General features: G+C 39.2%; 1 protein-coding gene across 4 annotated transcripts in view; it reads right to left on the reverse strand.

Moving 5' to 3' along the window:
- MFSD6 (major facilitator superfamily domain containing 6) overlaps positions 1-22,137 on the reverse strand; it is a 68,223-nt gene that overhangs the window by 37,631 nt on the left and 8,455 nt on the right. For all 4 annotated transcript variants that reach the window (XM_031038383.2, XM_081813957.1, XM_006726965.3 and 1 more), the window contains exon 2: positions 5,281-6,883. In XM_031038383.2, the coding sequence (XP_030894243.1) occupies positions 5,281-6,830 (1,550 nt within the window). In that variant the 5' untranslated portion in view covers positions 6,831-6,883. The remainder of the gene's footprint in view (positions 1-5,280; positions 6,884-22,137) is intronic.

A 22,137-nucleotide genomic window follows, 5' to 3' on the forward strand; every position in this document is an offset into this window, starting at 1 on the left:
ATAATTGTTCAGCTAAACTGAACAAACATGCAGGGATTTGATCTCTATTGATTGATTTTTAGAGAAAGAGAGCACTAGTGCATGGGGGTGCGGGAGGAGCAGAGGGAGAGGGACAGACTGACCTTTAAATAAGAGTAACGTTTGCTTCTTTAGAGAATGTATTACATAATTTCAAATTTACTGTGAAAATTAAGTCTTCAAAAATTTTATTATGATAAAAGTCATTTTTTTAAAAAAGAAATAAGACTCCTTGTGGCGCCTGGGTGGCTCAGTCAGTTAAGCATCTGGCCCTTGATTGCAGCTCAGGTCATGATCTCGGGGTTGTATGATCGAGCCACACGTCCAGCTCCGCGCTGGGTGTGAAGCCTGTTTAGGATTCTCTCTCTCCCTCTGCCCCTCCCTCCTCCCTTGAAAAAAAAAAAGAAAAAAGACTACTCCTTTAAGAAACGAGAAGAGAAAAAAACTGCTTCAGGTCCACGTTCTTTTTGCATTTTCATCACGAGCTGCGGGACGAGCTGAGGAGTCCAGTCTGGTGAGAGAACTGAGGCAGCCTCTGCAGGTCCGGGGATGGGGGGAGGCTGTCGGGAACGGGCCTGTCGGCAGGGCTCAGGACCACCACAGCGGTGGGCCACAGAAGGTAGGGCGGCTCTCGGATGCTGCCTGACAGGCGCGAGGTCTCCAGAGCCGAGGAGACAGCCTGAGAGGCTGGGGAGCGGGGTGGAGACTGGAGAGGAGCGGGCTGCACAGAGAGAGCCTCAGTGGCTGAGCCCGGATCTGCCTCTGAGGAAAGTGCCCGAGGCCGGGAAAGATTAGAGGGAAGGTCGCCAAAACTCACAGAAGTCACTGCCTGAGCTTAAAAAAAAAAAAAAAAAAAAAAAAGAGAGAAGGAAATGCCCTGAATTTTTTCCCTTCCTCCGTCCCTCAGGTCCTCCCCTTGTGCCTCTCACCAGCTTGGTGGTTATCAACCTTGGTCGCACAGTGGAATCAGCTGGGGAACTTTCAAAAAGGTGAATGCCTCGGTCACCCCTGGAGAGTCCTCAGCGGTAGGTCTGAGCACAGCCTGAGCACCAGGAGTCCTACCAGCGGTGCTGCTGAGTCCACCGGCTGAGAAGTACTGCAGGGCCCGGGCCCAGGCAGCAGCCCGGAGACCAGGTCTTGGGGAAAGCTGTCTGCAGAAATCAGCACCCTGCCGCGCCCGGTGCGTACAGGATCTGAGAGCCGGCAGATCTAGGATCAGCTGATACGGCACGAAGCCATGGTAAGAACAAGGGAGAGGAGAAGAAGCAAAACGTAGGTAAAGGAACAAGATTTCTCCAAATCCTTCCTTCAGTGGCAGGCTCAAATTCCCCCTTCTCTGTGAAGCCTTCCCTGAACGTCCCAACAGCAGAGTTTCTTCCTTCTTATAATGCTGATGGCCGTTCCTCCAGTGGTAAAATGTCACGTCCCACCTCCCGCGTGTCCTCAGCGGGTAGCCCAGTGTCTTGTCCTGGGTTCTTGGTCTTCCCACACCAGGAAAACCGGTTTTCCTCCTCTTGCTATTTGGGTCACATATTTCCTTCTTTCCCAAGCTGATAGCTAGCTCACTGGGATATTTCGCTACTATTAAGTAGAAATTAATGGCTAAAAATGGTTAATCTATTACCCCTTCCAGATAACATTTGCATAGCAAAACTGGCCTTGAGTTCAAGATGGTGATGGGTATTAAAGAGGGCACCACGTACTGAATGGAGCCCTGGGTGTTATACGCAAACAATGAATCATGGAACACTACATCAAAAACTAATGATGTAATGTGTGGTGATTAACATAACATAATAAAATTTAAAAAAAAAGAATTTTAGGGCAAAGTCAAGTTGATTGAGTAGATTTTTGTGTCCCTTAAAATAAATAAATTTCAATCAAATAACATAGGTGATGGCCTAATATTGGACAGTAATGATTTACAAATTTACAAATTATTAATTGTAATGCATTTTGATCACAACCCTACTCATAGCTGTTAAAACATTCAGCAGGATAAATATACCCTTAAGATACATTACATTTCTAGTTAAAGAAGTCTAGTTATCATCTCTATATAAATTAGCCTATATATTTGCTATAAATTCTAAAGTCTTGTGATTCCACATCAAAAGAAATTTACCTCTCTGAGTGGAAATATTAAGAATTATCCTACTTGCCAGGCGCCTGGGTGGCTCAGTTGGTTAAGCGACTGCCTTCGGCTCAGGTCATGATCCCGGAGTCCCGGGATCGAGTCCCGCAACGGGCTCCCTGCTCGGCAGGGAGTCTGCTTCTCCCTCTGACCCTCCTCCCTCTCATGCTCTCTGTCTCTCATTCTCTCTGTCTCAAATAAATAAATAAAATCTTTAAAAAAAAAAAAAAATTAAAAAAAAAAAAAAGAATTATCCTACTTGCCTGAGAAAGCTACTTTCCAGAGAAGGACAAAATCCAAGATCAAAACCAGAAATCATTTACTCTGTGTGTGTGTGTTTAGACTGATAGCTTATTTCCCTGAAAAACTGGGCCCCAACTGTCTAACTATTAAAATAATAAGTACTTCAAAATTGGACATGCTGTTTTAAAAAACTGTTTTCTGGTATGAATTTTTCTTCATTATGAATCCACATAGAAAAGTTGTGGCAAACCCACTTCTGACCACATTAAGATATTCACAATTTTTATAGCAGTACTAACTCCTGAAAACAAACTCCCAATAAGACAGTCACAGAATACTGAAAAAACATACATGCATACATAAGAGCCACAGACAGATCCCTCCTTAAGATCCTATAAGGAAAACACAAAAGACTATCAATCATGGAAAGAAAATTTCTCTTTGTCAGCTATTTAATGTATGATAGTCTTCTAGTGAGAGGTTTAGGGCTGTCATCAGCATGCTTTCAAACCCCCAAATCTCAACCACCACCACCTGACTGGGCTCCCAAATTCTTACCAAAAGAAACATCTGTTTTGCTTGAATAGTGGGCATAATCACAATCCAGCTAACAGAATCTTTTAAAAGTAGTTAAGATAATATGTTTAATGGACAGAATTAAAATCCAAAATGACCACAAATTGATGGAATCCCAGTAGACTCTTGGGACAGCAGTGTGACCACAAGTGCCTTTTTCTTCCATCACATCGTTAAATAAGAAAAGGAAGATGTTTTCTGTACATAAAACCAGAAAATTAGAGTGAGCTGTAGGGTTTTTTTTTTTTTTTAAGATTTTATTTATTTGAGAGAGAGATCATGAGCAAGGGGAAGGGGTACAGGGAGAGGAAGAAGCAGCCTCCCTTGCTGAGCTGGCAGCCCAACAAGGGGCCTTGATCCCAGGACACTGAGATCATGACCTGAGCCTAAGGCAGATGCCTAATCAACTGAGCCACCCAGGTACCCCTGAGCTATAGGTTTTTAAGTAATGAGTAAATAATAATGCTCAGGGGAAAAAAACAAACAAAACAAGTATAAGCTTCATGTACTTAACAAAATTAATAGTAAAACTGCTAGGATTTTATATGAAAACATACACCTCAGACAAAAGGCAAAGACAGAAAAGGAACTTCTTAGCACATGAGAAGAGCCTAACAATTTCTTTGAAAATAGAACGCATACTCATACTCTGTACAGAGTCAATATTCAATTAATGCTAGTGACCAATTAAACCATGACATCTAGGAACTCTGATCACTTATAAGACCTAACTGAGTACCTTTCTGGGAATAAATGACTGTGTTTAAGGATGTTTATTTGAGGGGCACCTGGGTGGCTCAGTCGGTTAAGCATCTGCTTTCAGTTCAGGTCATGATCCCAGGGTCCTGGGACCAAGTCCCGTTCTCCCTCTGCCTGCCGCTCCCCCTGCTTGTGCACACTCTCTCTCCCTCTCTGACGAATAAATAAAATATTAAAAAAAAAAAAAAGATGCTTAGTTGAGGAGAGAAGCCCCTCATACACTCAAGCTTAAGAGAAGTGTCTAAATGCATCACGGTCAATCCACAAAGCTCAGAGAATGTAAACATGACCTGGACAAAGTTAAAGGACATTCCAAGTCCTTAATATTACAAGACTCTTTTCAAACTGGTCCCACTGAATGTGCCTTGGGGACCCTGTGGGTCTGGGAACCATCTACACAATGCTTGACTTTGTTTAGTGACAACAAAGGGGTCAAAGATTTGAGAAACAAAAGCGGCAGGACACAGCCTCCCAAAGCAAAACCAACCAAACAAGAAAAAAATATTCACAATTGTTTGGAGAAAAGAATGATTCTAGGCTGAAGCTTTAAATTAAATCAAATTATTTAAGTTATTAATTAATTAAAATCTTCAGTTAAGAGGAAAGGAAAGAAGATCACTGTTTCTTAAATCTTGTCAGTATCTATTTCTCCTTTTTAATTTCTCAGAGACAGACTTAACAATTACCACATACAAACACAACATGGTTGCTTTTTTTCAGTTACAGCAATTTCAAATTTTAGGGAGAGATATGCCATGCTTTTCTCTGAAGTAAGAATGCTTAAGTGTAGCTGGCTCTACATTTTAGAGCCAACAACAGAGCAGAAAGCCTTATAAAAAGCAAGGTACTGTTCAGTCAACTTCAGACAAACATTAATGGTGAAAAACATTATATAAGAAACACTAGGCATTTATATATATTTTTTGACTAAAAAGATTTCATGGGAAATTTAGGTAAAAGGAAGATTTTTAAATGTCTCATGTCTTCATGGCAGACAAAGATGCAGAGATGGATGTAATAATCAGGAAAAAATCATATAAGAATCTCCTCCATGTAATATCATGGATCAGTGATTATGGTGGGTTACAGCCTCATTAAATCTAATGGACATCCTCATCAACCATATATTCAAGCTCTATCTGTGTCAACAAGTGGCTGAGAAAAACTGAAGGCTGAAAGAACCTAACCCACTTTATCCACTTAAACCCTCCCTCACAAATGCCTGGGACCAGTGGACCCTTTAAAGTCCACAGAATAATCTAGTCACTAAATTTGTGCTCCTGGTACCTGAAAACATTTACTGCAAGAGCCTCTTAGCATACAGACAGGAAGCAGCATTTCTTGTTTGTTTTAGATAATCCAAGTAGGTTCATTACTTCCTTCCTTTTGTTCCTATTTTAAGGAGGAAGAGCAACAGAAAGCCCCATTCCCATTCCAACCCCACCCCCAATACAAACTACAATTTCCTTATATGTGCTAAAAGGAGCTGTAAATTATAAAAAGATGAGACTCACTTGCTGAGGGGGCAGCAAAAGTAAGCATGTTCTTACCTGATGTGGCCAATCAATTCAATAAGCTTGTGACTAAAAAAATAAGCTGTCAGCTCAGACACATGACTCAGGACTGAACAGACCCCAAAGAGGGTTGTAGTTCCATTCAGGTCTTCCAAATGCCAGTAGAGAAAGGTGAACACAAAGCCGTATCCAAAACCCATAAACCACGCCACAAACAACACGGAGCCGTACTGCACACTGCAGAGCAGTCTGATTAAGTCCCAAAAGTTGAAAGCCTGTGAATGGCTCGTGGTGGTTGGTGTCTCCTCAGAGGACTCTGTGGAGCTGTTCCTCTCCACTTGAGGGATCTCCACCTCTTTTCCTTTATTTTCACTGTTTTTGAAATGGTTGTAGCGGAACCGGAACTGAGTGGCGACAATCAAAGCCATGGTCATGAGAACTCCGAAGACGATGAAGACGATCTGGTAATTCCGATACTCAGGGGGTTTACACCCCTTTCCATCAATGAGCACTTCTATGTGAGTGTAGTCAATTCCAATGCCCACAGACAGCATCGCCAGGCCCCAGCCCAGGGAGCCCCACATGCGCTGCAATCCATAGCGATCTCTGTGTTTTCCCAGATACTGGAGTGTTACTGTGTCCACAATGGTGACAGAAGAGGCACTGAAAAATTCTCCTATTATGACGACTACCAAGATCACCAAGAATATAGCCTCCACTTCTTGTTGATCGTAAACAAGAGTGACTTGATCAGAAGGTAAAGATTTGGTGGTACTGACAATAGCGGTGGTTGTCTCTGTGGTTACGTTTCCCGGGAAGGCAGGGCTTGCTGTGCTTGGACTCAAGGTAAAGTCCGTAATATGGTCAGTAATTTCGTCTGTCTGCGGTTGCAGAGTGGGCATACTGGTCTTGTTTGGAGCTGTCGAAAAGATGACCGTTTCTGTGACATTGGGCCCCGTTTCTACAATCACCGGCCAGGTGGAAGGGAGCAGGCTCCTTTTCTCACGCATTCTTGGTGATGTGGTAATGGAAGAAGAGTTGGTTGGCAGGACAGTTAACAGGTGACTTGAATTCGTGGGACGAGATGTTGGGGGAATCTTTGGTACGCATCTCAAGGTAGCAGGTTTGACAAATCCGATGCCCAGGTTGAATAAAACCCAACACAAAAGAGAAAAGAGGAGGACGATTTTGCCTTTTTTAAAGCGATCTGCAACTACCCCCCAAAAGGGGGCACTGCAGAATTCAATGAAGTATCGGATACCTACTAGCAATCCACTCTGGCTGGGTGACATTCCCAGCTGTTTATAATACACAGGCAAGAGTGGGTAAAGAGAGCCATATGCAGAGTAGAAGAAAAAATAGAAGACCTTGGATATCAGAAGATCATTGTTTATTTTGACACAATGTTTCTCTACCCAGTCTATTTCCTCCTCAGGAATAGCTGTTGTTTCTGTGGAGGTGGGTGTTTCATTGGAAGGTGGTTCCGGTTCCCTGGAAATACCATTAAAGGGATCAGCAAGCACATACTTTCTCTTCTGTTCCTCTTCATCATCAGTTAAGATGGCGACTTTATCATCTGACGCCATGGCTTACCACCACCATCAGAAAGTTTATGACCTTCAGAATCTTGATTGTTGATCTGTAAAGTAAAATTTAAAAGGTGGCTTAGTATGAAAATAACATTTAAACCTAGAGTTTCATCTTGCAAGAAGCTGAGGAGTTTCAAACAAAAATAGTAATGAGAGAGAATGAGAGAGAATTCTCCCGTTTATCACTTGCAGCCATACAATACTAAAAAAGGAAAACAGTTTTCAAAGAATCAAATACTCTTTATGGCCACTGACTGACTAATTACATGTTCTAATGGCAGGTTTATAGCTCAGGTTCATTCTCAAATCTTTTCATTGATTCCTGGTGAAAATTTACAAATGATAGGGATTATGTCTAAACCAAATATAGAGAATTGAAAATAGTATTTACACTTTCTTGGTTTTACTTTTCAAACAAATCCACTGCATGTTTGAAGTGTAGAATTTTTAGAAAATAAAGGTAGCTAAAACTGTTCAGTTTCTATAGAAAAACAGAAATAAGCTTTTAACCACAACCACGGATGTGATGAGAAAGAGGGAGTCAACTGCACATTTGCAACTGGAGTTGGTCACTACAGCCACGACAAAGATATCCTGGTAAGGAAATGGCCTTTATGTTGTATATATTCCATACATTTCTCTAGGTGTGCTTTTATGGATTAAAGTTTAAGAAAACGTCAGAAAAAAAAAAAAAACCCAGATACCATTTATTGAGTGCTTATTCTGCGCCAGGCAAACTTAAAGATCTTTAAATGTGTTAATTCATATTTATCACAATATCCCTGTTATCTTTTCTGTGTTAGAGGAAAGAAAAATGAGGCACGGTGAGCTTCAATAACTCAGAAGTGTCAGAGTGAGAGTCCAAACCCTAATATCATGGCTTTAAGCTGCACACTCTAACTGCCAAATGCTACATTCTGGATAATAAAATGTGATTAAACCTTTTTATAAGACAGGATGTTTCATATGAAAGATAAACAATATGTCAATGGCATAAATTTATAGGAACTACCACATTCCATCAGAATTTCCCTTTCTTCCATTATACAGATAATTAAAGAGTCCAAAGGTCTTGCTTACATCAAGATTTGTCAAGCTGCAATCAATATATTCTGATGTAGGAGGTATATACATTAAATACATAGTAATTCTTTTCACCTTCTATACCAGAGAGGAATAACTTCACTTGCTACCCCTTGGAATAGATCTTGCTCTCACCTTTTCCCCAAATGAAGACTAAGTTGCTGAAAATCTTCCAGAATCAGGCTTGCAAACATTTAAAAAAGAGCTGCTAGGCAGACAGTGGAAACACAATGTAATGAGACCTGTGTAATAAATCAGTTGATCTTCTACCCCCATCCCCAAGCCAGGTGTCAATGTAGCTGTAAGTTTTTACAATGTTCATGTATTTCTTATTTTTAGGTTTAAGCAATTTTTTTATTTGAGGTAAAATTCACACAACATAAAATTAACCATTTTAAGTAAATAATTCAGTGGAATTTAGTGCATTCACAATGTTGTGCAACCCCCAACTCTATCTAGTTCCCAAGTCATGTTTTCCTTAGCATGAAAGGAAAATCTGTTTTCCCCACAAAACTTCAAGGAAAAGCAAAATCCTATCTTTTGCTGTCCAGCTGATTTTTCTCAATGTTCCATACTTATGTTTCTTTCATCATTAGTGCCTTCACCTAGCCAAATCAGCAGCTCCAATTCCATCTCATCACCTAAAGAGAACAATAATTCTCCTTTAGACTTATTTTCTAAACTAATTTCATTTCTGAGCTCAAATTTATTTATTTATTTATTTTTAAAGATTTTATTTATTTATTTGACAGAGAGAGATAGCGAGAGCAGGAACACAAGCAGGGGGAGCGGGAGAGGGAGAAGCAGGCTTCCTGCCGAGCAGGGAGCCCGATGTGGGACTCGATCCCGGGACCCTGGGATCATGACCTGAGCTGAAGGCAGACGCTTAACGACTGAGCCACCCAGGCGCCCTCTGAGCTCAAATTTAAAAGAAATATTTGTTGGTTTTAAAGGGTATAAAAGTTGTATGACACTTCTGGGTGAAGATGGCAGATTGAGCACATCTGACTTCCATCCCTGTGCTCTACTAAAATGACCACACGCGTGTGCGCGCGCACACACATACACATTTTTAAAGTCATAATCCAAGCTAGGAGAATTAAAGAGCCCATAAATGGAGCAATAAAATGAAATTCTGGAAGCCAGAATATAATTAGACAATTGGTAAATAACTTAGTAGATCTTAGAAAACTGAAACCTTGGTTGACAGTGAGGAAAGCCAGTAATAGAATTTATTACTCAGGATCCTTCAAAGAAGTCTCACGGTTGGCCATATTAGGTTGAAGTGCAAATGTGTGTGTGTGTGTGTGTGTGTGTGTAGAGGTGGGGAGGGGAGGCTGCTGCTAATGGAGTTGACTGAAAGTCTGAACTCCAACGAAAAACACTCAATCCCCTTCTCTACTCCACATAGCTAACCAGACAACTAGAGGTTTTTCCCCTCGGGAGAGAATAAAACAGAGGTTCTCCTGTTGTACAGAAACAGCTGGAGCTGAGAGTAGGGGTACCAGACTGAAAACAGGGCATTAAGTGCACATATACATACTGATTCCAAGCCTTAGCCCTACCCCCAAACCCCCATCCAACTTCCCTCACAAGGTTTCCAGAGGCTGGCAAGGTTATCATCCTCCAGGCAGGAAACTGAAAGGTTCTTCTCTGAGGATCCTGACACTGAAGCCTCCCCCACTAAACAACCCACCAAATCACTCTACATGGAAGTTTGGAGTCATCAAGCCCTGCCACTAAATATGAGCAGTCATCCAGAATTGTAAGACATTTGAAGAAAGTACCTTACATGAAAGAACCAAAACAAACAGAAAAAAAAATCAACATGGAGAAAACAGAAGCTATGTGAGGAGGAAAATATTTCCTAAATATATTAATTTCAGAAATAGGAAAAGAAATGCAACTATGAAACAAAAATAATACATATTTTTCAAGAAGAAGGAGGATGAAGGGGAATAAAAGGAATGCTTGAATGAAAAGTTATGGAAATTTTTTGTGGAAAAAAGAGCATACATGATAAGGGATGATGTAAAAAATATTTAAGGCAACTACTTAGAAAAAAGAACAACAACAACAATAAACAGATCCTCTACTTCACATGACACACAAAAATCAATTCCAAATGGACTGTAAACACAGAAAAAGATCTTGAAGATCTTAGGATAGAAAAAGACTATTAAATAGGATATAAAAGTGCTAAGCATTAAGGAAGAAAAAATAAATTGGACTACATTAAAATTAAAACTTCTTTTCATAAAAAGGCAACATTAAAGATGGAAATGTCAAGCCAAAGAGTAAAATAAGGTATTCTGGTGAGGATGAATATTCTATATATCTGACAAAAGAATGTATCCAGATATATAGAGAATTCTTAAAAATCTATAGAAAGATGTCAGGTAATCTAATAGGAAAAATGAGTAAAAGACTTGAACAGTCACTTCACAAAAGAGCTCAGGCAAGTGGCAAATAAATATATAAAAAGATGCTCAACTTGATTCAAGTGAGCAGTAAAAGCAAATTAAAACAATGCAATAATACAACATATTCCCAAAATGGCTAAAATAAATAGGACAGATAATACAAAGTGTTGATGAGGATGTAGAGCAACTGGACCTCTCAGAGGTTGCTGATAGGAATGTAAATTGATACACTACTTTGATAACTGTTTGGGAATAGCTATCAAACCTGAAGGTTTACCTGATGACAACTCCTCGATATATATTAAATAGTAATGTATTCACCAAATGACATCTACAAAAATGTTCACAGCAGAACAATTTTAATAGCTCAAAACTGGGAACAACCTCTCTATAGCAGAATACATAAACTATGTTATATTCATATCATGAAATACTGTACAGCAGTAAAAATGAACAATTACAATTCCATGCAATGACACGGATGAATCTCACAAACATAATATGGACTGAGAAAAGCACGAAGCAGAAGAGCACATACCATATGATTCCATTTATACAGAGTTACAAAAGCAAGCAAAACTAATTTATGGTATTAAAAGTCAGGGTAGATTTTGCTTCCAAAGAGATTAAGTAGACACAATTTTTCCTACTGCTCTGCTAAGTACAACTAAAAATCTTGGGGATTATATATAAAGCAAATACAGAAGACTCTGAAAGGTAGATAGAAGAAGGCAGACCAGCTAGGGACCTTGGTACCCAAAGAACAACATAGGGATGAATGGGGCTAAAGAACTTGGAAATACCAATGAGTGCAAACCAAAAAACAAACAAACAAACAACAACAAAAAAAGCAAAACAAAAATCCCACAAAGCCCTCTCTGGCTAAAGGATGAGGAAAAACGCAGCCTAGAAAAACAGAAAACTTTAGATAATTAACAGCTGTACTCCAGCCAAATACCACAGAGTGGGATTTGGTGTTGGGGGGTAATGTGTCTTGACTCCCACCCCCACCAGCAAAGGCTACAGGGGAAGCCTAGACTTCCACACTCACCAGGCTATAACAGGGCACCCCAACCCCTAAGCTGAGGTGGTATCAGAGAACGCCAAGTAGGGAGCTGGGACTTCCGTCACTGCTAGGTGGTAATGAGGCCATGTCGTCAAGACATCATTAGTGAGGAACACTGGGGGATCCTGGACTTAAATCTCCACCTGTTAGTAACAAGACATCCCTACCTTTCCACCCCAGGGTGGTGTCAGAAGCAGCCCAGTAGAGACTCATGACTTTTGCCACCACCCAGCAGTAACAAGATTCCTCTCCTCACCGCTACTGTGGTATCAGTGGAAACCACATAGGGAGCAGTAATGAGGCACTCCTATTTCTTCCATTCAGGGAAGTATCAGTGGATAGCTAATGGTGAGCCAGAAGACCCTCGCTACTTTGCAGTAACAAGGAGCTCCTTCACCCTCAGGTGTCAAGAGGGGCTGCGTGGGGAACCTGGACTTCAACCTCCATCTAGCTGTAATGAGGCAATATCTCCAATTCCCCTGCTAGAGCATGTCAGAAGAATCCAGCTAGAACAGGAGGCTTAAATATGATCCAGAGTTTCATAACATAATACCCCAAATGTCCAAGTTTCAATAAAAATAATGCATACCAAGAACAAGTGAGACTTGAAAAAAATTCTTCAAAAAGCAAGATAAAAAAAAAAAAAAAAGACAGATGAAAGTTGAAGCACAGAAACAGAATGTCCCAGCAAGAGGGCGCCTGGGTGGCTCAGTCATTAAGCGTCTGCCTTCGGCTCGGGTCATGGTCCCAGGGTCCTGAGATCGAGTCCCACATTGGGCTCTCTGCTCCACGGGAAGCCTGCTTCTCCCTCTCCCACTCCCCCTGCTTGTGTTCCTGCTCTCGCGATGTCTTTCTCTGTCAAATAAATAAATAAAATCTTAAAAAAAAAGAAATATAATACATAAAGAGATATAATACATAAAGAGAAACAGCAAAAATATAATACATAAAGAGAAACAAAATGGAAAGTTTAGAACTGGAAAAGATAATAGCCAAAATATAAAAAACTCAATGGATGGACTCTACAGCAGAATGGAGGAGAGAGGGAAAAATGAGCAAACTGAAAGAGAGAATATGGAAATTATACAATGTGAACAACAGAGAAAATAGACTGGAAAAAAATTAACAGAGCCTCAAGGACCTATGGGACTATAACTAAAGATTGAACATTCATGTCATCAGAGTCCTGGAAGGAGAAGGAAAGGGCAAGGCTGAAGTACTCAAAGAAATAAAAGCTGAAAACTTCTCAAATTGACAAAAGATCCAGATTCAAGAAACTGAATGCACTCCAAACAAGAGAAACTCACACCAAGACACATCATAGTCAAACTTGAAACCAAAAACAAAAGAAAAAAATCTTGAAAGCAGTGAGAGAGGACTTACAACTTACCAATACAGGAAAAACAATTCAAATGATAGCACACATCTCATCAGAAACCACGTACACCAGAAGAAAGTGGCATAATTTAAGAACTGTCAAAGCAGAATCTTATATCCATAAGAAAGTCCCAAGACCAGAAAGCTACAGAACAATATCCCTTATAAACACAGACACAAAAATCCTTAACAAAATATTAGAAAAGAAAATTTAGTAATATATAAGAACAGTACACTCTGACCAAGTGAGATCTATTCCAAGGATACAAGGCTGGTACAGTATTTGAAAACCAATCAGTATAAATCCACCATATTACAAGCTAACGAGAAAAAGTATCATAATCCTATTAACTTATGCAGAAAAAGATTCTGACAAAATTAAACACTCATTTCATGAAAAGTCTCAGAAAAATAGGAATAGAGAGAAACTTCCTCAATTAGATAAAGATCATCTACAAAAACCTACAGGTAACATTACACTTAGTGGTGAAAGACTGAATGCTTTCTCTCTAAGATAGGGAACAAAGCAAGACCATCGGTCTTACCACTCTTATGCAACATAGTGTTGGAAGCTCTAGCCATTTTAGTAAGGACAAAAAAGAAAACAAAAGGTGTACAGATCAAAAAGAAAGAAAGAAATGGTGTCTATTTGCAGATGACATGATTGTGTAGGAAATCCCAAGAAATCTACAAAATCTCCTGGAAGGAAGAAATATTTAAATATAAATTAATGCAAAGGACTATATGCAGAAAACTACAAGATGCTGATGAAAGAAATAAAAATCTAAATAAATGGAGAGGGGCACCTGGTTGGCTCAGTCGCTTAAGCATCCGACACTTCATCTCAGCTCAGGTCTTGATCTCAGGGTCATGAGTTCAAGCCCTGCACTGGACCCAGCGTGGAGCCCACTTAAAAGAAAAAAAAGAAGAGACATACCATATTCATGACTTGGAACATTCAACACAGCAAAGATTTCAATTTTCCTCAAATTTATACACAGGTTTAACACAATCCCTACCGAAATCTGAGCAAGATTTTTTTGTAGATATAGAGAACATTATTCCCTAGGAATAATCTATGAAAGAAAAGGGAACAGGAATAGCTAAAGCAATTTTGAAAAAGAAGATTTATTTCGGCTACAGGATAATCATGACTATGTGGCACTGGCAAAAGAAAAGACACACTGATCAAAGGAACAGAGCACAGAGCCCAGGAATAAAGCTATACAAATATGCCAAACTGATATTTCACAAAGATGCAAAAACAATTTAATGGAGGCAAGATAACCTTTTCAACAAATGGTGCTGGAGCAATTAGATATCAATAGGCAAAAAATGAACATCAACCTAAGTTTCACACCTTATATGAATATTAACTCAAAATGGGCATGGATCTAAACGTTAAATGTAAAACTACATAACTTTCAGAAAAAAAACCTAGGAGAAAATCCTCAGACTCTAGTACTAGGCAAAGAGTTCTTAGACTTAACACCAAATGCATATTTCATAAAAGGAAAAACTGATAAATCAGACTTCATCAAAATTAAAAAATCTTATTCTGCAAAAATCTCTACTAAGAGGATGAAAAGACAAATTATAATAGGAGGAAATATTTGCAAGACACATTCAACAAATGACTAGTATCTAGAATATATAAAGAACTCTCAAAACTCAACAGTAAAAAAAAAAAAAAGTCCAAACAATCCAATTAGAAAATGGACCCAAGACATGAAAAGACATTTTATCAAAGAGGAGATACAGGATATATAGATGCAAATAAACATAGGAAAAGATGTTCCTTGCCATTAACCATTAGAGAAATGTAAATTTAATTAAAAACATACCACTACACGTGTGTAACAATGGCTAAAGTAAAAATAGTGACAACACCAAATTCTGATAAGGATAAGGAGAAACTAGATCACCCATACATTGCTGGTGGGGATATAAAATGGTACAGCCACTCTGGAAAGCAGTTTGGCAGTTTCTTAACAATCGAAACACATGACTACCATATGACCCAGCAATCGCATTTCTGGGCATTTATCTCAGAGAAATGAAAAAAATTTCACACAAAACCAACACAAATATTTATAGCAGCTTTATCTGTAGTACCCCCAAACTGGAAAGAACCAGATGTCCTTCAGGGGACAAATGGTTCTACAAATTGTGGCACATCCATACCATGGAATATTACACAGCAATAAAAAGGGACGAATAGATCTCCAGAGAACTGTAAAGAGTGAAAAAAGGCCAATCTTAAAAGATTATATACATATGATTCCATTCATGTATCATTCTTGGAATGACAACACTACTGAAATGGAGAACACAAAAGGGATTGCGAGGGGTTCCATACGGAGCAAAGGCAGGAGGAAAGTGGTGGTAGCCACAGAAGGGAGACGTGAGAAATTCAGGTGGTGATAAAATGTTCTATATCTTGACCATATCTGTGTCAGTATCCTGGTTGTGCTGTTGTACTCAAGTTTTGCAAGATGTTACCACTGGGGAAAAGTACGCACAGGATACACGGGCTATCTGTATTATTTCTTACAACTGTATGTGAATCTACAGTTATCTCAAAACAGAAAGCTTAATTTTTAAAAGTAGTTCCCCTTGGGGAAGGTAGTGACTAGATGGGGTACTAGGGTGCTGAGAATTTTAGGATTTTTTGATCTGGGTCTTTATCATATGGATGCATTCAATGTGTAAAAGCGTCACAGATTTATATATTTTTTTCAACAAAAATGAACTTAAGAACTTAAAATACAGGGGCGCCTGGGTGGCTCAGTTGGTTAAGCGACTGCCTTCAGCTCAGGTCATGATCCTGGAGTCCCGGGATCGAGTCCCACATCGGGCTCCCTGCTCAGCAGGGAGTCTGCTTCTCCCTCTGACCCTCCTCCCTCTCGTGCTCTCTCTCATTCTCTCTCTCGCAAAAAAAAAAAAAAAAAAAGAACTTAAAATACAAAGAAGAAAAAAAGAAAAGAGGTGAAAGTAGGAAAGAAAGGACAAGGCAAATACTGGATTATCCAGAAAGTCAAGTATCTAAAAAACTGGAACTCCAAGAAGAGAAAATAAAGAATATTAAGAAAAGGAAATTTTTTAATCCAAAAAAATTTCTTAGAACTGAAAGCTATGAATTATCTGACTGAAATGACCCACTGAGTGCCCAACACAGAGAATAAAACAGACCCAAGCCAGAGCACATCATGAAGATTTCAGAACACTTGGACACACAGATGACGCCACAAATTTTCAGAGAAGAAAATGTGTCACATACTAGGGATCAGGAACCAGAGATGACTTCAGATTTCTCAGTGGGAGCTATGGCAAGCCAAATCACTATTCAAGTTTATAGGTGAAATAAAGACATTTTATCTACGTAATTTCCCAAACATACCTCTTGTGTACCCTTTCTCAGGTTGTGTGCCACCAAAACAAGGGACTAAATCAAGAGAGAGTAAGACAGAGGATACAGGACATAAAAGACCTGACGTGGGAGAGAGGCAAAGGGACACAGGCACGCTGGTGACTGGAGGTCCCGGCCTGACAGCTACGTGCCAGACACACAGGGCAGCGGGTCTAGCAGGGGGCAGGTCTGAAGGCCCCCGGACAGCCTTTAACAGCAAAATGACACTGACAGAGTAACAGTACATCTGAATGTCCCAAGAGGAAATTTAGATAATTGGTGAAGAGTTTAGGGCGGAATCAGTGGTCAGTACAGAGAAAGTTAAGTAAGCAAAACATTACAAGAAAACGAAAAGTTGCACAGGAAAAGAAAAATAAGCATAGTTTACTGCATGTCTCAGCTGTAATCACACAGTCATACTAATGCAAATAAATAGTGACTACTGAACTCCAAAATTGCCACATCACCACATTGAGAAGATATGAAATGAGAAGGTTGAATAGGTATAGAGAGCTGAGGCAGGAAAGAAGAGTTAACTCCGTATCTCCCATAGTGAGAAGACAGTAGATAATGCCTACACTTAAAAATCAAGAGTTAAGAATACAAGCATTTTATTTAAAAATACACAGGTGAATATCAAAATGGTAGCCTAAAATGCAGAGGAAGGAGTTGCCTCTGATGGGAAATGAGCGATGGGGTAGAATCTGGTTGTTGTTTTACTTTTAAACGAGCTCTATAAAATTGTTCATCTTTAAAAAAAAAAAAAACTTTGTACATGCCTATCTCTGCTTTAAAAAATAAAAATCAAAACTGAAAAAGAAATATGCAGTCATGTGAGCTTTATCTCTATAAAAGATAACAACTGAAACAGCTACCAGTATCCTTCTATCCCAGACTAAAAGTAGTTTTCAGAATTGTACAGAATGAATTCTGACTATGAATTCCAATCAGGTGGGCTTTAATTAATTATCCTCCATAAATCAACCACTGAGTCTTTAACAAGTAGGTCACAGAAGGACACCAAGTCCTTTTAAAAAGGCATAAGTCTCTGATTTGTCCAAGTGATGCTGAGAACTGATGCCCAAATGCTAATTCAAAGCTGCAAAATACCTTACATTCGAATGTTGGATTTAAACCTTGTTGAGTGACTTTCTCCCAAACCATTCTTTCCTCACCATCTTATTCAAATGATTTTTGATTATCATAAGTTCATGCAAGGTTTCTCTTGCTCCATGAGTCCAGATGTTAAGTAGTTCTCTAAGTATCAACAAATGCAAAGTAGTTACTGGAATGTTCTTCTCCTATAATATTCAGTACCTTTGTATGAATGTCATATCCGTAAGAATATGAATTCTTAAGAATTTCAATTCTAAAAATATAAACAAAAACTTTTAGTTTCAATTCAGGACACTAATGTTTAGACTTAATATTTTCAGGTTTTATTTAGATTTTGAGGAAAAGGAACCAAAACAATCACATTTAAAACACAGTGACAAAATACAGTTCAACTACAGTCATCTGTACAATCACAGGATCAGGGACAAAAAGAAGTAAATGAACCAAAACAAACTCTGTATTTTAATAAAATTAAAACATGCCCCAACGTACGGCATGCTCTGGCTGACTTAGATTACATTTAATTTGCCATAAGGATTGATAGAGCAAGTATAAAGAGCAGGAAAAATATTTATATGCTGGAGGAAGTACTTAGTCTGTTTACAAACCAAGGAGAGGTATTGTTTATTAAGTAGTCTAACAACATGAACCCACTAAGCTAACATTTTGTTTAAACCTCTGAGTCTTTTTTTTTAAAGATTTTTTTAAAAGAAATTTTTAAAAAGGAGAGAAGAAATTACAAATCATACACAGAATTAAATTTATGAACTTCTCTGGGAAATCTCTACTATAGGTTTGCAGTTAATCCTACTTGGATAAGAAGGACTTTTATTTATTAGAAAAGCAGAAAACTTTTCTCACCTAGCACTCTCTAATGATAGTAATCAACACCATTACCATGAAAATATAACACAGCCTTTTAAAACCTGGAAAAACATTCTACCAGTACTTATACTGAGTCAATCAACTAGCAGGTATTTCTGAATTATTGATGACAGGTGATGAAATAATTCTTGTTAAAATTGATAGCTATCTTCATTATGCATTTAAATGGAAACTGCTCAAACATGTATTGAGGTATCCACAAATATATGAGTATGGAAATGGATTCAGCTTTTCAGGGGGAAAAAAAACCCCTTAAACCTAAATATACCGTTTGGAATAATAATTGCCAAAGGTCAGATTTACAAACATAAAGTAGCAGCAACATAACTTTCAGTGATGGAGCGGAAACACAGAAAGGACAGTCCCCTCTTGGTACCATTTCCATCATAACTCGATATTGCCCAGAGACCAGTACTGAGGCTGCAAAATGGGAAAATCCACATTTTGAACCCTCAGAGCTAGCTCTACGTTGTCAACTGTTACTGACCCTTCTCCGTGCCTTTAAGCAATATGAGTCTCAGGGCAGGTCTCTACTGCTGCAATTTATTATCAGCAGACATAGAGAAACCCCTCTAAACAAGACTTAGAGTCCTGGTATTCAGCCACTACATTCTGGAACATTGAGTTCAACCCCCAGAATTTTCCAGAAAGAGCTTTCCTCAGAGGCTTAGCATTCAACGTCAATTCCAACAGATCTTTTCCCCGTAAGGATTGCCTTAGGATCTGCTAGACCTTTAGCCAATGTCATGAAAAAGAAACATAAGGTTGGTTTTATAACAGTTACACAAGCTACAAGGGCATTAAGGTCTATAGAGGTGAATGACTATTTTGGAATCTTCCTCTTCCTTTTGGAGCATTTTGACATGGCTCCTTTATGGCCAAACCAAATTGTAAAAGAGTCAAAACTGGTTCTAGTCCTGTCAGCCCAGCTTGATCCTCCAAGGTCCAGCTTGAGCCCTCCAGACACTCACTGCTTCCCACAGTTGCTACCAACATCATTCCACTTGGACGGAAACTCCTCCCACAACCTGCCATCCCTGTTATTCTTGGTGGACCTCTCCCAGGCTCATAGCAAAACCTGTCTGCTGGGTGACAAACTGATTCATACAGTGGCGAATACATACCTCGTGGTTGGCCATCTTGACAACATATTTATTTTCATAAGGGTTCAGTGGGGCTCTATTATTATCACAGTTATTACCAACCACAACACAACAACACTTGAGTAATATCTGCTACAGGTTTAAAATGTATTAACTCACTTAATCATCACAATAGTCCTCTGGGGTAAGATTACTTTCCCAACTTTACAATGAGGAAAATGAGCCACAGAGAAGGTAAATGATTAGCCCAAGGTCAGTAGGGAGCAAGAGGCTGAGCTGATGTTTAAATCCAGACAGTCTGTGCAGAGCCTATGTCTCAAGGCATTGTGTAGCTACTAGACAGGGATGTCCAAAACGTGGTCTTGGGCCTCAAAGACTTGCTTTATAGTTGACAAGATAAACCCAAAACACAAGGAAGATTTCAATGACAGGTGACAAGAATAATGGAAGCTACGAAGCCCCGCATAATTAACAGGAAATATTACAGACAATGGGGTGCGTCTGGAGCTCAGAGCAGAGAGACCAAACTTCAGATAGACGTTGTTAAGAGAATGAGGGACTTAACTTGAACCCCGAAAGATGTACAGGATTTGTCTTGGGCAAAGATGAATGGGAAAACTATTCCAGGATAGTGGAAAAGAAGGGATAACAGGAGACCCTTAAAGTGTTCATGTGGGGGCCTTCTACACGCTACAAAGGGGTCGCTGAGTAGGGGATGTGAGACTGGCAGAGATTAGAATCCTGGCTCTGTCACTGACTAGTTCTGTGGCCTTGAGGAAGCTCCTTCTCTTAGTCTCCGCATCTACAAAATGAAGAATATAACAATACTTTTCCGTTAGGGTAGCTGGGGGGATGAAAAAGCATAATGCATGTTGAACTCTTAGCACAGCACCTGATACATAGTAAGAACTTGTTGGTATTATTCATTTTGAGCACAATAGAGAGCCATTGAAGAGAATTAAACAGGAGAATACAATGGCCACATTTGTATTTTACGAAGATTATAGCTTCAGTGTGGAAAACAGAATGGCAATATTTTGCTACTGCAACCCCTAAGGATTTCCTAACATTTGATCTTTTATTTTAGTGTACTGGTCTCAACACTGATTATAAATACTAATATCCTGTGATAGAATTACTTTTTTTTTTCAAGATTTTATTATTTACTTGAGAGAAAGAGAGAGAAAGCACAAGTGGAGAGAGCGGCAAAGGGAGAGGAAGAGGCAGACTTCCTGCTGGCAAGGAGCCTGAGAGGAGGGACTCAATCCCAGGACCCTGAGATCATGACCTGAGCCAAAGTCAGATGCTTAACTGACTGAGCCCAGGATCCAGGTGACCCTAGAATTACTTTAGATAGTACTCTATGAATTGCATTTAATGCAATCTTTTATAACATCTGGAAATAGAATCAACTTACAATATTCTCCTGACTCCTTTGATTACTCTCATACCTGAGCTGTGGTAAGACTTGTGGATAATTTTATTGCTTTTTTTTTTTATAGGCATTTCCTGTCTTCCCAACTAGATTATAAACTCCTTGAATGGGGAATCTAGTACTTAGCATATTGCCCTTTACTCTTGTAAACTCACAATAAAGATTATTTTTGACAAGCACCTGATAGCAACATATATATATACATATATATATATAGTATTTTGCTAAAGTTTAATGTGACAGATTAATTTTAGGAAGTGCAGAGAGGAGTTCCAGATGCTCTCCTGGCTTTGACAAATCAGTGCCTCTTTGACCCTCCCTTTATTCATTGTGAAATGGGGATCAAAACACGAACCCAAGTCAACTAACCCACAGAGGGATTCTAAGGCTTAAATGAAATAATGTATGAAAAAGCATTTTTCTTTTTTTTCTTAAAGATTGATTTATTTACTTTAGAGAGAGCAAAAGCAAGACTAAATTTATGTTCACATCCATTTCCACGTCCTCAGCCTAATTTTTTCTTGGGGGGGTGCAGGGGTGTGGGGCAGGGAGAAGAAGCACACTGGCTCACTAGAGAACATTGTTCATTAGGGACTGGAATGATAATTAGGTATCTCCAGGCCAGAAATACCTATTCATTTAAAATAGAGCCACCTGTAGGAACATTTTAATTATATTTGTAACATAATAAATGCGAAAGATAGGAGCTGAAATCCTACCGTATTTCCCTTCATACTGCTAAGAGAGTGAAAGGAACAAGTTATTCTCATCTCTTAAGGGTGTGGTTGTGAGGGAGGAAATAGTCTTTAATCCTAAATGTGGCTTTAGCAAAAAGCCAAGTGGATTTTCACTTTCACTTTGTGGAAGACACAACTAAATACAATTCAAAAATCGGTCATTTAGATCCTTAGACTTTATCAATCATCATGGAAGCAAATTCCTATTTATTTGTTTTAGGTTTCTGATTAAGTGTTGTGCCAGGAGCTTACAGCATAAATGTGAAGCAGGCCCCAGAACCTTGTTTCCTTCTATGCCTTTATTTAACTTCCTGCCTTAAAACAAGCCCAGTGTGAGGAGTAAGTAACAGTTCAAATTACAACATGAACAGAATGTTTTTTTTTAAAAGATATTTTGATCATGTGAGCTTCTCCAACAACAACGAAATCCAGTGGATGTTTGAGATGGGGTGAGAGTCACTGGATAAGCTGCTGCTCACACTCTGCGTTTATTTGTCAGGAATGAGACTGGAGGGCTTGAAGGGGCTGGCCGGGCCACAGGACCTTTGTACATACAGACCCGAAGCACAGTCAACGAGCAATAGCCAGAAAGGGCAAGGAAACTGTCGGTTGAGGATAACCGAACTGATGAATAGGCTGTGCTTCCAATATTCATTGTACTTCGACTGCG

This window comes from Leptonychotes weddellii, chromosome 3, assembly GCF_054177405.1.
Source record: "Leptonychotes weddellii isolate Sample4059 chromosome 3, ASM5417740v2, whole genome shotgun sequence".
Lineage (NCBI taxonomy): Eukaryota > Metazoa > Chordata > Mammalia > Carnivora > Phocidae > Leptonychotes > Leptonychotes weddellii.